Genomic DNA, 16,663 nt, shown 5'->3' with positions numbered 1-16,663 from the left:
CCTCACGCTTTTCATACGAAAGATTACCCCCTTCCCAACACCATTCTCTGAGAAGCCAACTGGCCACTGAACCGTCTCTCTGAAAATGTCCTTAATTAATGGGGTGCTCTGTTCATGGAATCCCATCATAGTAACACACGTGGGAATGCTGTACTTCTGGCTTGCCTTCCTCGTAACGTGTAACAGAAACACAACGCCTAGTCTTAATTCTCAGCTGAAATTAATAAACAGTGGGGCAGGAAAATATGAAAACAGTAAAGAAGTTCTATGTGCCCCATAAAAGGATCATCTGTCACTGAAACAACTGAAAAAGACAGGAGACTATTTTGGGTGCATTCAAAGGACCCCCGCGCTGCAGTCTCCATCCAACAGGGAAAGACACCCTCCTCCCTGCTTCTTCCAGGGGATACAGAGGGCAATAGATATGTCCCATGCACGTCTTTCACATACACTACTCAGCTTCCAGACCACTCAGTCTTGGACAGAGAATACTCCTTTCTCTCTGTTTCAGATAGGGACCAGAGATGCTAATTCCTGACTGAGACAAATCCTACCCAGGCACTCAGAATAATCTGCTATCCTAGTTAATATGTCCTCCAATCCATTAAAGCTCTGCCAATCCCAACAGCATCATGGACACCTACTTGACCCCTATGATTAGTGCTTAGGACAGATTCTTGATTTGCATGGATAGATCCTATTTCTAAATCAAATCCCATTACCCAAAAACCACAGAATTTCACATTAGAAGGCTCTTCAGAGGTCATATACCATGACTACTGTTTCAAAGGTGAGAATTCTGGGGAGCAGTGAGTTCTTACCCTAGGAAGCTAAATTAATGGTGGAAATAAGAGTCTCAGATCTCTGCTCTAGACCCAGTGTCCCTTGGTTTACGTCATTTTGGTTCCTGGAAATCCAGAAGATCTCTGTTACCACAGACTTTCTCAGACAGAAACTTTAGTGTCATGTAAATATTCTCCAATGCTGTTCAACTTCAACTACAACAAAGATGAGCCAGGTACAGTTGTAGAATTCACAACTCTCTTAGCTCTCTAAGAAAAATCACACCAACACAACTCCCCCATTCCTACCATAGATTCTGAGTCCCTTTGGAACAACCACTGCTTGCCTTTGGTTACAAAGCAATAATTATCCCATCCTCCAGCAATCAATAAGACCTCTTGCCCCATGACCCTGAGATTTCCTGACTTTGTTCTCTGTACTAAAGATTTCTAAGTCATATTGATTACCTATAAATTCTTTCAAGTTCTTTATACACCAGCACTAGAGAAATCCTCAATTTAGGGTCACTTACTGCTGAACAGACTTCAGATCTTTCTGTCATGTTAATGGGCTCCCTTTTCTAGGCATTTTCCCATTTTTCATTCTGAACTTATTATCTCACAGGCGCTATGTCTTGGCTAATAGCCCAGCCTGTGGGACTGACTCAAACTTGATGGGTTCTGAAACTGTGACTATGGCCACGTTTTTCTTCCAAGTGTGAGCTAGGAGCTGATGAATCAACTAAGCCTCTTCTCTCGGGTAACAGCAGGATCCACAAATCCACAAGCTCTTGGACTGCTGTATTAGAATTTCTGGAACATCTCCCTAAAACCCCTAACTAGAGTAGCTTCTAACTGAAGGGTATTTAACTCCTCAAGTGTCAGACTAAGAGTCACACATGGGACAATGAAAGCACAGCCATAGACAGAACAGGGCCCCAGACAGAGATCCTGATTCTCAAGGGGCCCCTTGGTGGACCCCCCATATGCCTGGCCCCTCCTATGAGCAGAACATGTGTACCTTGCCAAGGTCTGCGGAGCTGGAGGGAAAGGATCTAATTCTCTAACTAGAACTGGTATTCCCCAGTACTCCAGCAATACAATGCATCCATCCAGAATGACTTTAAGACAGATCAGAACACATAGGAAAATGACATAATCAAATGTTACATTGAGTCTTCTCACCTCAGTGTCAGTTTAAATTCAAAGCAAGATCTGAAAATGTCATTTGCCTGGGTCTGGGGGAGTTGGAGTAGAAATTACCCAAAAAAAACCACAGTGCATTTCTCTGCTCAAAGCTGCCTCTACTTACTCACATGCCCTAGAATTTGTATATGCAGAACTGGGAGTTGAGATAAAGCATTAGCATCCTAACAACCATTCTCCAGGGCTCACCCAAACAGTACCCTTCCACGAACAAGGAGGGAATAAAGGCTTATATTGCTAGATAGAAAAACACGGGCTATACTAACTCGAAATGCAAGGAAGAAAGGTTAAGAGAGACAACACAATCATTGCCCTAGTGACACTAATGATGTCTGAACAATCTTTAAGCAGAATTCCAGCTTCCTTCAGTAAATTTCTCAATCACTCACCAACCTTATTGAGAACTCTGAAGAGTCAGGCAGTGTGTGCTCACACTGGGGAACACAGGCAAGCAAGCTCACAGCATGGAGCTTACTGTCCCTACACTGTATGGATGGAAAAAGAAATTATGGTAGACTCATATAAGGAATATTACTCAGCCCTATAAAAAGAAAAAATCCTAACACAAGAGCCAATATGGATGAGCCTTAAGGATATTATACTAAACGAAAAAGACAAAACACCAAAGAACAAATGCCACCAGACTCCATATATGTAAAATGCTCAGAATAGCAAAGTCTATGGAAACAAAAAGTAGGAGGGGGAAACTAAGGAATCGTTTGGGGTGATAAAAACATTCTAGTGTCAGTTACAGTAGTTGCACACCTTGTACATATACTAAAAGTCAGTGAATAGAACTTGTGTGTGTATGTGTGTGTGTGTGTATGTGTGTGTACCTGTTCTGGTGCTTGAGCTCAGGGCCTGAGCACTGTCCCTGAGCTTGTTTTTCTCAAACCTCCCACTCTACCATTTGAGTTATAGCACCATTTCCCATTTTTTCTGAGTGGTTTATTGGAGATAAGAATCTCACGGTCTTTCTTATCCAGGTTGGCTTCGAACCATGATTCTCTGATCTCAGCCTCCTGAGTAGCTAAGATTATAGGCATGAACCACCAGCACCCAACTGAATAGAACATTTTCAAGAGATGAATTTTGTGGCATCTGAATTACATTTTAGAAATCTGAATTACATTTTAGAAATAGCCAAACAAAAAATAACAACAAAAAAAAACTTTTGGATACAATCCACATTGAGGGCCCAATCATGTGAATATAGGTAGGCAATCCAAAAAAGTGGACAGCTGGAAGAGGAGGTGGAGGAACAAGTCCCAAGAACAGGACTGAGAAGACATAAAGATGAAAACAAAAACCCTTCTCTCGCTCTCTTCTGAGACAACAAAGGGCCAAGATGTCACCTAAAACCAAGACAATAGATTCAGTCCTGACAGCCGTCACAAAAATGTAATTCTGAAAATGCCAGCCATTTTTCCTGACCCTCTTTCTCCTTAGTAAGCTATCAACTATGTATTACAAAAACTATTAAAGAGAAAAATAAAAATAAAAAACCAGATCCTCCTTTCAGTTAGAAAAACAAAGAGTTGAGGGAGAGGAAGTTCGATGAGAAATGTACTCATTACCTTACTTATGTAACTGTAACCCCTATGCACATCATCTTGACAATAAAATTAAAATTTAAATAAAAAAGGCAAAAAAATTAAAATGCTAAGGCAGCTGTTGGTGACTTCTAAAACCATACATGTCATTTCCAGAGAAAACCAGGCAGCTGAATAGGAACAAGGATATGACACATGCTTGAAAGACAGAGCACCTAATGCTGTCAATGCTGTCACATAACAATGCTACCAAGGCCTCACAATGAAACAGAGAATGGGGAGCTGAGAGTCAAATACTTGGTCGATCTCAGCATTTAAATGGTGAGAACCAGATGAGCTTTAGTGTCTTTGTATCCCACAGCCATTTTTTTCTCCAATAGGATCTCTGAGCCTCAGCATGGCTGGCAGGTTGAGCTGGGTAGTTCCTAGTTGTGGGGTCATCCTATCCATTGTGGAAAGTATAATAGCATCCCTAACTTGGCCCGCTGAGTGTTAGGACCAGTGACTCCCTCCTACCATGAGCCCAACCCAAACTGCTTCCAGCTATTACCAGATGTCCATGGGGCATAAACCACCCCCTAATATAGAACCATGGGTTTATAGAACTAAATTGATCTCATCTCCATGGGCCAAGGGATGTCAGTTCTCCTCTTTCAGCTTTCTAAATGCTTCTGATTCTCCTGGTCTCTCTCCAACAAGACATGTTAAAACTTATTAGAAAGCCAAGTACTAGTCACTCTGCCTTGTAATCTTAACTACTCAGGAGGCCGACATCTGAGGGGGTGCTTCTGTGAAGAAAAGCAACCTACTCAACTACCAGAGAGGAAAAAACAAGATCTCATGCATAAGCATCTCATCAGCTTTCTTCTCCCAACCGCCAAAAGCAATAGAAGGATTCAATTCCAATATGTTCACTACCTATAGGTCCATAGCTGGCTCAGCGGTCAGGGACAGGCCTGCAAAGTAGAAATAAATCCACTTCCCCCAGCTCCAATGTTTTCCAGCTTTTAAGAAAGCCCAAGACTGAATTTTTAAAGAACTGGACAACCTTGGCAATAACCCATTCAGAATTTTCTAGGATGTCCTTTCTGACATGACAGTGAATACAGGCCTGTTGAAGGACGATCACCGGACTTCGTTCGGTAGAGGGTGCTCACCGTCGGGCGGCATCAAGACCTTGTTGTTCTGTGTGCACCACCCCACAGGGTGGAGGTCTGCTATGACCACATCACACCAGAAGTCAGCCCTGCGGTCTTCCCCGTAACCACAGTAGCGCAGAAGCAGCAGCTGCCCGCACGTGGTGATGATCGTGGCCACCCAGTACGTATCCGGGTTGTTCTTGTTGGCCACCTCCAACTTCATGCCTGGCTGGAAGTTGCTCTGAATGCTAATTTCAACCTTAAGAAATCAGAAACAGAGAAACACCATTTAATCCACTGGACACATACTTCCAAAGACGGTGGGAACTACTTGAAAATGAGAGCACTTGAAAACTATTTCTCTTGCCATAATACAAGCATGCATTTGTCTAAGAAAAGTATGATGAGAGTTGTAAACATATTGCTACATTTTCCAGAAGTTACATTCAGAGAAAAAAAGAAAAGAAAAAGAAAACAGATCACTAGGTACTAGTGGCTTGTACCTGTCATCCTAGCTACTCAGGAAACTGAGATCTAAGGATCCTTGTTCAAATCCAGCCCTAGACAGATAATCTGGGCAAATAAATTCCCTCGATCCTTCCACAATAAGAAAAAAAATCTTGCAGTCTGGTGGGTCTTAACATTCCAAAGCTCATATTTGTACTGTCCTTGAGCAGCACGTCCTTAAAAGAAACACTTGGCCAGTGTGGTACTTATCCCCGTGCCTGATGCTACTTTTCCTTTCAAGCTGACATACAAGCGGGTGTCCTTAGCTCATCTCTGTAATCCTAATTAGTCAGAAGACTGAAATCCAGAGGACCACAATTGAAGGCTAGTGCAGACAGAAGAGTCAACAAGGCTCCATCTCCAAAATAACCAGTAAAAAGCTAGGATGGAAGTGTAGCTCAAGTGGCAGAGCACCAAAAGAGCAAGCACAAGGACCTGGTGGTACTCTAGTACCACCCAAACATAAAAAATGCCTTACAGACCTGGGAATGCTACTCCTCAAGGAAAGATGCCAACACTGCCCTACAGGACCAAGGCATCAGGAGAGATAATGGTGGGTAAATAATGGCTCAGAACCCAGGGGTATCTAGTGCTGTTGAAAGGGAAGTGGGGAAATGGAGAATCTGAGAATGGGAATTTACAAAGAAAGAAAACAATGACTTCTTTGCACACCAAGGAAGGGAAAGTGGTCAACCAATGTCTCTTTCCCAAACAGCCTTCAGCAAACTATCAACTCATCTCCTACCAACTACCTTCAGACATCCGTTAACCATGGCTTTCACAGAACTACCACCTGCACTGAGACATGCCAGGAAGGCTTGGGGCCTGCTATGCTCTCTCATTTAGCTCTTGCTTTTATGAGCCAGCCCCAATCATATTCACCATCAACTCTTACACAAAAGGTGCCAAAACCTGACCTTCACGAGGACACACAGGTTTACGTGGTCTTAAAATTCCTTCTCAAAAGAACATGACCTCCCGAAAGAATTAAAGGTCTTATTACATAAAGAATCAAAAGTTCTAGCTCTCTTCCTCAGCCAGGGAGCCAAAGGGAAGTTAAGGAAGCTGTTTCTTTTGAAACTTGGACTGAATCTTTGCCCTGGGGAACCTACCCAGGTAGGAAAAAAAAAAAAGATTTCTCAGATTTCCATTCTCACTTATTAATAGAATATTCCTGACTGAGAATGAGGTCTCAAAAATTGTCTTTTCTTTGCTGATTATATAGTACCATTGTCTCACTTTAAGCAAAAATCTGATAAGAACTCTTTTTTTCTCATTTCCTAGGCCTTGTCCTCTTGTGAGCATATTATTTGCATTATCCAAAGAAATTAATGTTAATATTTAGAATAATCCTCATTAGTAGTGTAATATTCTTAATATTAGTAAGAATGATTTTTATTAGATATAAGTAGTTTCAGAATTATTTCTGGTTATTCTCTCATTTGTCTCATTGAACTACAAATAATTATGAAATTCCTGTGTCCTTTCAAAACTAAAACATCATTTCAATATAAGAATATACACTAGCTACTCAGGAGGCTAAGATCTGAAGATCCTGCTTTGAAGCTAACCCTGACAGAAAAAGTCAGTCAGACTTGTCTCCAATAAGCCATCAAAATACTGGAAGTGGAGCTGTGGTTCAAGTAGTAAGGCACCAGCTTTGATTGGATAAGAGACAGCTCCCAGGCCTTGAGTTCAAGCCCCAGTACTTGCACAATAAATGTCACATATTATATAATAAATATAATGTTATATATCTTATGTATGCATATATATAGTATATATAGTGTGTATACACACACACACATACACACACACACAAATATATTTAGTATGGCCACTAAGAAAACATTACCTATTGCATCTTCTTGCCTGGTTTGCTGTCTTTTTTAATTATTAGAATCAACCTTACCTGTGGTCCTCCTGATCTGCAGCTGCCAGTGGAAAAATCAAACTTCCTTATCTTTTCTTTGCTCCCTTCTTCTGATGGGTTTACCCTACCGATGCCCTCCCCCTCCCTCCTTACCCAAAGATTGAAAGAGGTGAGCCACTTTACATACGTGTTTGAAGGATGCATGAGGAGCTGCCCTTGCACCTGTCTCTTCCAGGTATTCTCCCCAGTTAAAGCCGATTTCCTCCAAGCTGGAGCCTTCCTCTGCAGAGATTTAAAAGAAAGAAAGAAAATCAGTAAGAGGGCAAAGCACAGAAAGGCACTGGCCTTCAACTGGGTGCAGAGAATCCTTGATGGAAGAGACAGATCAATTCAGTGGCTTAGAAGAACATGCAGAATGCTTTGCAAAACCTTCGTAAGAGAGGTGGAAGGCTTCTTTGACTACCCTGCCAAAAATCGATGGTCAGGACACATGAAAGAGACTCATTTCAAGCCCCTACTTGTTGCACAGTAATGCATTCGTTTGCCCTTCATCCCGGACTCCCTACCCTGTGGGAAGGACAGAGGAGCAGAAGAAGAGTACTTCCAGGAACTGAGTCTGTACCACTATGCCCATAGGTACCCGACCTATCTTCCTACTGAATACATACCCTAATGAAAGATGATAAAACAGTATCTTTAACTACTAGTGCCACAAAGGACTTGATTTTACAAAACAGTAACAGAAAAAGTTCCTTTTTCCCCTTTTAGAAGGGGAAAAAATGGAGGGCCAGAAGGATTGCTGGGGCATGAGGCCACCTTGCAAGTTGGTGACAGAAAGAGACCAGCTGCCTGCCTGGCCCTGTCCTGGTCCCCTCTCCTGACAGGAAAGATCAGTCAGGGTCACTCATACCAGAAGAACACACTAGAAAAGAACATATGTTTCTCTGGTCACAGGGAACAAGGAGAAGTCCAATCAAATGTACAACATGTCTCTTCAAAAATCAAAACTATGGGAGGGAGGGACTGGGAGAGAGTGAGGGAACAGAAGACACTATGAAAGGAAATCTACTCACTGCCTGAGTCATGTAATGATCATCGCTCTGTACACTGCCTATATGATAACAATAAATTAATTTTTTTGTTGGTCATGGGGCTTGAACTCAGGGCCTGGGCGCTGTCTTTTAGCTCTTCAGCTCAAGGCAAGCCCTCTACCTCTTGAGCCATTTCCAGTTTTCTGGTAGTTAATTGGAAATAAGAGTCTCACGAACTTTCTTGCTCAGGCTGGCTTTGAACCACAATCCTCAGATCTCAGCCTCCTGAGTAGCCAGGATTACAGGTGTGAGCCCGGCTTACAATAAATTAATTCATAAAAGATCAGAACTACTTTAAATCTGCAAGACCCAGCAACTAAGTCTCTGAAGGAAATCAAGGGATTGCCAAAGACACTATGGCTATGCCTTAAGATACCATATGCATAACTGGAGAGCACTAATTAATGTATTTTAAGATCCAGGTGGCATTATCATTTCTAGTAGAAGAGTTAAGAAATGCACATGTTATTTTAACCTCTCCACCACAGGCTACCACACAGGAGAATCCACGGCAGGAAGAGCTGCCTGAACATGCAAATGGAGCTTCAAATTTTACATTCTCTTCCTTTTCATTAATGCTCAATGCATGGTACCACTGCGCCCATGAGTCTTTCCCAAGCAGGAGGCAATTTTACTGGTGATGAGGAAATGAGGCTTTCCAGCTTGTGGTTGTTACAGAAGTGGCACACCTGTCCAATGTCCCAGGGCTAGCAGGGATTGAGGGTCTAAGTAAGAAGGTTCTAGATTTTTTTTTTTCTACTAGGGATTTTTAAATATCCTCGGCAGGGTCCTGGCACTGGATAGAAAGGGGTAGTTTTTTAAAAATTTAGAATGCTAAGTCAAAGGCCAGAACCATAACTATTGCTTTATATAATCAAAGTTCCTTAGAACTGCTTCTCAAATGTTACTCCAATAAAATGACATAATCAAACAGCCAAGAGATAAGGAGGAAAGGCCACTTTCACGGACTCGGGCCTTTCAACAACAAGCAGGCTTCTTAAAAGAAGTTAATGGGAGAGCCAGGCATCAGTGGCTCAGGTCTGTAATCCTAGCTACTCAGGAAGCTAATATTTTAGGATTGAGGTTCAAAGCAAGCCAGGGCAGGAAAGTCTGTGAGTCTCTTATCTCCAACTAAATGCCAAAAAGCAAAAGTGGAGCTATGTCTAGCCTTGAGTTCAAAAGCTTAAGCAACAGTACCTAATTAATTAATAACTAATTAATAAAGTTAATGGTGGATCCTAATCCCCTAGCTAATGATAAATGATGGTAGGGTTTTGACTTGCATGGACACAGGGAAGCCACCCAAAGCAAATACAGTCATATTCTAAAATACACACCAGGCGGCAGCTGTCAGCCCTGTGTTACTTTGTCCCTAAGCAGCACATCTGGACATCTCTCAGCATAGCTGCTGTCTGATCCACTGGTGAGAGGCATGATGTGAGCACTGGGCCTTTGCCAAAACGGCAAAGGAGGACTGGAGCCTAGTGCAGATCCTGTCCAGAACTTCTTCTCAGCCACGCATCTGGCTCACACCCTGTCTTCCCACGGACCCCACAGTCAGAACCAGACATCATCATAAGATTTGAGGTCTGCACTCTGCCAAGAGCGCCACACACAGCCTCACAGACCTTCCAAGAAACACGACAGATGGACACCCCCAGAAGAGCTACCAGGAGCTCAGAAAGGTGAGGGACTCAATGTTACTGCAATAGTCTCAGTGGAGGGTGGGCTGCAGAGCTGAGCTCTTAGTAATCACGGCTCTTGAGCTTACTATCAGAACTCAGAAACTCCACCACCACCTCTACCTTCTGTCTACCTGGGATGACAGGCCACCAAGCCTGGTGCATCTGTCACTCTATGCTAGGAAGCATTCCAATATCCTTCAGCCAGACACACAGCCAGGGGCAGAACCCATCATCTAAGTACCCACCATGAAGAGGATAAGAGAGGGCAGAGTCCCTAGAGTCTGTGGATGATGAAGAAGAGAAGCTAAGCTGGAAGAAGACCTAGGCAGGAAACTCAGCCGTTGGCCTGACAAGGCAAGAAGCGACACACAGCAGCCTCCTGAGAATGTCAGCTGTTGAAAATGAATGGGAGCTGGTCCTGGGCAAGTCACTCCTTCACCCCAAAGAATGTTCACTCACATCTAGGCTGAGCCATCTGACCCTGCCTGCTGCTCTTAATACCTCAGTTTAGAGGCCCCAGTCCTCATCGCCATGGCCCATAAGGAGAGGGGGGACAGGGCCTCAATCTGAGACTCTGAGACTTTTTGTTGTAGCTCTGTATTCCTCGTAAAATTCTAATTCACACTATTTGTAATTTCATCAAAAGTTGTTTCAACCAAAGTTCAATCCACTACAAACGACATTTCCAGTCCCCGCCCCAAAATAACGAGCTCTGTCTCCTTTGGGGCTCATTTATTTATTCAGTCAGCTTGACAAGACAAAAATCAGACAGCTCCCAGTATCTCCCCAGTGGAATCAGAAAGACATTAACTTTGGTCATTACTTCTTTGGCCTAAAGAAAGACTTTATAAAGTACCCCCAAAAGTCATACACAAAATGGAATTTGAAAAAGAAAAACTGTATGCCTGGCCACTGGTGACTTGAACTGCATTGTTTGAACAATAAAGCCATCTACAAAATACTGTGTCACATACAATCTTCTCTGGGCCTAGGAGCCCCAGGCAGTCGATTCTCTAAAGACATTTCAATGAGCATTAGATAAACACACACAATGTTATGAGGAGAGGTCCCATAAACCCAGAGCAAATATTTACAGCTGATTCATAAGCCTCTTAAACCCATAAACATTTTATCAAGGAAACTCTGACAATCTTCCTCTGCCATAAATTGAGCCACTGGGAGGCACTTCCCTTGTGACGTCATGAAACCTGACTGTGAAAAGATGCTAAGAAAACTTCACAGTTTTGAAAGAAAGCTGGAGTGCTTGTGAGCCGCAGTGATCCACTGTGGATCTGTAATAAACATTCAAAGAAAATACCTTATTAAAAGCTGGAGCCCATGTGAAATACGCTATAAACAAACTCATGCTTTCTCTTGGGTAAACCTTGGGTTTCACCACTTTCTAATCTGAAATGACACTGATTTTGCAAGGCTGAATATTAAATCCTATAGCCACTATTTAATGATAGTGGGAATGGGCAGGTAAAATTGCTGGATAATAAGCATTCTTTTTTTTCTTTTTCTTTTTTTTTGGTCAGTCATAGGGCTTGAACCCTGGGCCTGAGCGCCACCTCTCAGCTCTTCAGCCGAAGGCTAGCGCTCTACCACTTGAGCCACAGTGCCACTTCCAGTTTTCTGGTGGTTTATTGGAGGAAGAGTTTCATAGCTTTTCCTGCCCGGGCTGGCTTTGAACTGCAATCCTCAGATCTCAGCTTCCTGCGTAGCTAGGACGACAGGCCTGAGCCACCGGTGCCCAGTGTTGAGTAGGCATTCTTATGTACTAGGTAGGCGTTTTATTTCATTTTGTTGTGGGGGGAGGGTTGGTTGGATTTTTTTTTTCATTTTTATTTGTTTGTTTTTGCCAATCTGGGGCTTGAACACCAGGCCTGCATGTTGTCCCTGAACTTTTGTGCTCAAAGACAGTATTCAACCATTTTGCACCACTGCTCCATTTCCATTTCTTTCTTGCCCGGGCTGGCTTTGAACCCCAGTAGCTAGGATTATAGGCATGAGCCACCACCAGTGAGTGACCAGCTTCTAAGTGCTTTCTAAATGCAGGAAGAGACAGGAAGAAAGGATTAGATCTTCTTTTCAATACTAACATTCAGAGTTCATACTATCCTAAGGAGTAGAAAATTGTGCAATTGTGAATACCAGTGTAAATAACTCACAAAGCAACTCAAGCCATCGGCCACCCTGGAGGTCCAACTCACACTGAAGACACCAGAGGCCAGAACAATCATCTCATCATCTCATCAGAGCACAAAGATCTGCATGACTGTCCCCACCACTCGGGGGTGGAGGAATGACCATAAAAAACAAGCTGGCAAAGAACTCCCGCTCATCTGGTTGAACCACTACTAAATATCCCCATGCTGCTGATCACAAACATGGTATATAACATGTGAACACTGTTATATATTATAGACTGTGGTAGACAATTTGCTCCAGGGAAGTTAGAATGAACTTGTGACTTTGAAATTATGTAATCATTTAATCACAATCAAAAAAAAAAGAACCTCGGGGAAGGGAGGGAGGGGGGGGATGGTAGGGGAAAAAAAATAAAAAAAAAAAAAAAAAACCAAGCTGGGTGCTGCTGACTCATGCTTATAATCCTAGCTGAGATCTGAGGACCATGGTTCAAACCAGCCCAGGTAGGAAAGTCTGTGAGATTCTTAAGTCTGATTCACCAGCCAAAAGCCAAAAGTGAGAGCTTTTGCTCAAGTCATAGAGCTCTGGACTTAAGCATAAAATGCTAAGTTAGAGCTCTTAGACCCTAAGTTCAAGTCCCAGGACCAGAACAAAAAAAATAAAGTAGAGTTAAGAGAGTAAATACATATAAAGAATTAAAAATATTGAGGATCTGTCCGAACTCACACACGGACATGGTCATTCGTAATTCTCAAAACCATAGAGAATCCACTAAAGAACACTAAATTTTCCTTCTCTTGGACAGTTGATCCTGAAGTCTCTTCCAGGAAAAGACCCTGAGCATTCAGTCTCTGTCTGCATGGCTCCTGGTAGACCCCAGAACCAAATATCCAAAAACTGATTCCAGAACTGGAAATATTTTATATGCCAACAAGTGAAGAAAATAATAATAGACAACTCGAAGAATCATACGTGATCATGTGGTCAATAGTTCAAATGCTTAAATCTGGAAGATGTGGATTTTGAGAACGAAGCGAAGCTTTAAAGCCTGCTCAACCATTTCTAGCCCCATATTCTGGGCACCAGATTGTTCACGTCCTGGGAGGCTAAGAATGAATGGATCACAGTCTGAGGCCAGCCTGGGCAGAACAGTTCATAAGACCATTTCTCAACCCACAGGTGAACATGACAGGATACACCTGTAATACTAGCTTCCCAGAAGGCTGAAATTGGGAGGATCGTGTCAGCCCCTTAAAACAGTCTACACAGAAGAAGCTGGGCACAGTGTCACAGATAGTAAGCTAAAAATAGACTGCAGTCCAGTCACATGCCATGGCATGAAGTCCCTATCTCAAAACTAACCAATACAAAGAAGGGTTAGAGGTGTAACTCAACAGTAGACTGCCTGCCATGCAAGGTCAAGATCCTGAAGTCAAACCCCAGCATCATAAAAATAAATGACTGAAGGACTAAACAAAATAAGCCCCATCCCAACAGTCTCCTGGCCACAGGAAAACGTATGCAAATTCTAAGGAGAGGAGACAGATGAATCACATTGCTGGAAACAAACCTGGGTCATAAGGATAATTTAGACTTAGTTAGAAAGAGTGGACCATCTACCATACAAAAGCACAGAACAAGTCTCCAGGTGAGAACCTGATGGGCTGTGGCGTAAAATCCCCCAGGGGATAATATTCTCCGTCTCAAACTTTCCACCTATGAACTCGTTCTCAAGGAAACGTCAGGACAAACAATTTCCTGACAGCAGATTATCATCAACGAATTTCACAATCGACTTAAGCTACAGAGATATATTGCAGCTGCATGAAAATGGAAGGCTAATAATAAGACATAACTGGCTTTTAGACCATTCTGAAAACACATCATTGAAAATGATAATAGTCATGGACTATGTGCATGGCATAGTTCAGAAATACAGGCCAGTGGTTCACATCTGTAATCCAAGCTACTCAGTAGGCTGAGATCCAGAGGATGGAGGTTAAAGCCAGTGTGGGCATAAAAAAAAAAAAAAATCCCTGGAACACTGTCATCAAAATAATAAGCAAAAAAAAGCAGTTCTGGAGGCATTGCCCCAAGTGATAGAACACCAGCCAAGCCGTGATACAGGCACACACATTGCTTAGACAAAACAGCAAATCCCAGGAATAGGCAGTATGTGAGGTCGAGTAAAAAACACTCCACTGTTTCCTGAACATTTCTACGTCCAGAAGAACTAAGCAAGCAAAGTCATACCTGAATCAAGATCTCCATTTCCATTGGCTGAGCTGACATGCTTTTCCAAAGATGAAGATGAAGAATCTTGCATGTTGAAAATGGACCGACTGCTCTCCATGTCTGAGAAGTGACTATCTTCTTCCCTTAATTCATCCTGCAGCCAAGAGTAAACACGAGAGCACTTGAATAATATGAAGCCATATACACTCATTTCTAAGCTTTCCCGTAGTAACATTATGCTCTCAAAGAGTTGCTATCAATTCAGTATAGCATTTAAGCAAAAGGTAATGTTGGCGATAGAAAATACCAGGAATAAAGACAAGTGCATCTCTATGCAAGGTCAACAACCAAGGTCATTGCACAGCAAAAGCAGAAACTTTCTCAAGGTCGACAATGCCACCGATATGGACATCATTTTCCAGGGTAAGTAGAAATTAAATCTCAGTCACCATGGTTACATGGGACAAAGCCCTTCTGTCTCTCTCTCCATGCTGAGAAGGAGCAAGCCCCCTTCAACCTCAGCACCCCTCCTGCACAGATACCAACACTTGGTATCTTGATTGCGGAAGAAGCCCTTATGCATCATGGGTGAACTAGTACCCAAACCAGTGACAGTCTCCACACTTGTGTGCTTTATGGATTAGAAGACTTCTCCCACAACACACTGCCCTTCTCCACTTACTTTCTCATATGACTGGGAGAAGGGTTGAAAATTCCTGGTGGTTCTCCCAGGAGGCTTATGTGGGAGCCCATGAGACTGCCAACTATCAGCCACTCCCTGTCCCTGTGGTGGTGTGAAGTCTTCCACTTATTTCATTGTCTCTCTCATTTTACAAGCTTGAAAAAGTTTAAGTCCACAAAGAGCAAGCACAGAACTGAGTGTGAGTGGCTCATTCCTGTAATCTAAGCTACTCGGGAGGCTGATATCTAAGGATCATGGTTCAAAACCAGCCTGGGCAAAAAAGCCTGTAAGACTTTTATCTCTAATTAACTACACACACACACACACACACACACACACACACACACTCACAGCCAGAAGTGGAGAAATAGTTCAAGTGGTAGAATGCCAACCTTGAACAAAAAAAAAAAGCTAGGAGACAGTACCCAGGCCCTGAGTTCAAGCCCTACTATCAATCCAAAAAATAAAAAATAAATAAATAGCAAGGACAGATGAAGAGAAGAAATAATATGGTATATATATATATGTATATATATATATACATATATATATATATATGACAAGCATATATATATATATATATATATATCAACTTATCAACTGAATATTGTGTGGCTCACATAGTGGTAAATTATCTTAAAATACACACACACATGCAGACCTCTACCTCTTTGGTGACATTTAATTACCCTTCATAGCAAACACTGGGGAATTTTGTCCAAATTGAAGGTTCATAAAAGATTGTTAGTCATTTGTGCTGTGCCACAGTAAGGGTTGAAAAGGGTTGCCAAAAGCCAACAAGGAATATACCCAATGGAATTCTATGCCTCCATCAGAAAGAATGACATTGCCCCATTTGTTAGGAAATGGAAAGGTGTGTTAAAAATTATATTAAGTGAAGTAAGCCAGGCCCAAAGAAACATAGGTCCCATGGTTTCCCTTATTTGCAATATCTAGTATATGTCTGAGTCAAGCAGAAAAGGTCAGATAAGTTGATGCTAGGGAAATGAACCCTAAGATATATATTCAATTTTTTTTCTTTCATGCGATTGTTTCTATAAGATTATTTCTTTGTTGCTTTGTATGTCCCTCCCCCACAGTATAACCCATGCTTTCACTGTATTTGATGCTGGTATAATTTGGGGGTGGGGGGGAACAAATCGTTAAATAGGGATACAGGTGGACCCACTGCAACAATGAGATGTACAAGCCATTATGTCAAAAATGAACTTTACAACTTTGGTTGGGGGGGCGGGGAGGATTGGGGGGGTGGGGGGAGGATAGGAAGGTATGGGAAGGGGAAACAAAGGAGGAGGCTACAATGCTTGATAAGAAATGTACTCATTATCTTGCCCGTGTAATTGTAACCCCTCTGTACAGTATTTTCACAATAAAAAAAAAGTCAAAAAAAAAGCAACCAAGGAAAAATAGAAATGGATCAGGTACCCAGCACAGGAAGGTGGCTCAGCACTAATTTGACTACCTACCTGTTGCATGTAAAGTATTATGCCAGACACAGTGTGGAGGTACAAAGCTATTTCTCGATCCAGATACAAAATAAGAAAAGAAATTATACATTTTTTTATAAAAACACCTTGACTGGTTCATTAACCACAAATCTAAGCATCTTGCCACTGGGAAGATAAGTTCATGAATAACGAAGTAGGATGACATTCAAAGACATAAACCTGAAAAAAAAAGACTCTCTTTCATTCACCCAACACACTCTGAGCACAGATGACAGTATTTACTACAGCAA

At 42.2% G+C, this 16,663-nt stretch overlaps 1 protein-coding gene across 3 annotated transcripts in view; it reads right to left on the bottom strand.

Annotated features, from left to right (window-relative positions):
* Positions 1-16,445, bottom strand: part of Sfmbt2 (Scm like with four mbt domains 2) — a 132,553-nt gene extending 116,108 nt beyond the window's left edge. For 2 of the 3 annotated variants that reach the window (XM_042686143.1, XM_042686145.1), the window contains exons 1-4: positions 16,392-16,445; positions 14,241-14,376; positions 7,248-7,342; positions 4,699-4,939 (exon numbers count right to left, since the gene is read on the bottom strand). In XM_042686143.1, the coding sequence (XP_042542077.1) occupies positions 4,699-4,939; positions 7,248-7,342; positions 14,241-14,376; positions 16,392-16,400 (481 nt within the window). In that variant the 5' untranslated portion in view covers positions 16,401-16,445. Of the gene's footprint in view, positions 1-4,698; positions 4,940-7,247; positions 7,343-14,240; positions 14,377-16,391 lie in introns of those variants that run through there. The other variant, XM_042686144.1, reaches the window with a different exon arrangement.
* Between the last annotated feature and the right edge of the window lie 218 nt (positions 16,446-16,663).

Source organism: Dipodomys spectabilis, unplaced genomic scaffold (assembly GCF_019054845.1).
Source record: "Dipodomys spectabilis isolate Male_0828 unplaced genomic scaffold, ASM1905484v1 ptg000096l, whole genome shotgun sequence".
NCBI lineage: Eukaryota > Metazoa > Chordata > Mammalia > Rodentia > Heteromyidae > Dipodomys > Dipodomys spectabilis.
This window is presented reverse-complemented; position numbering and strand designations above follow the sequence as displayed.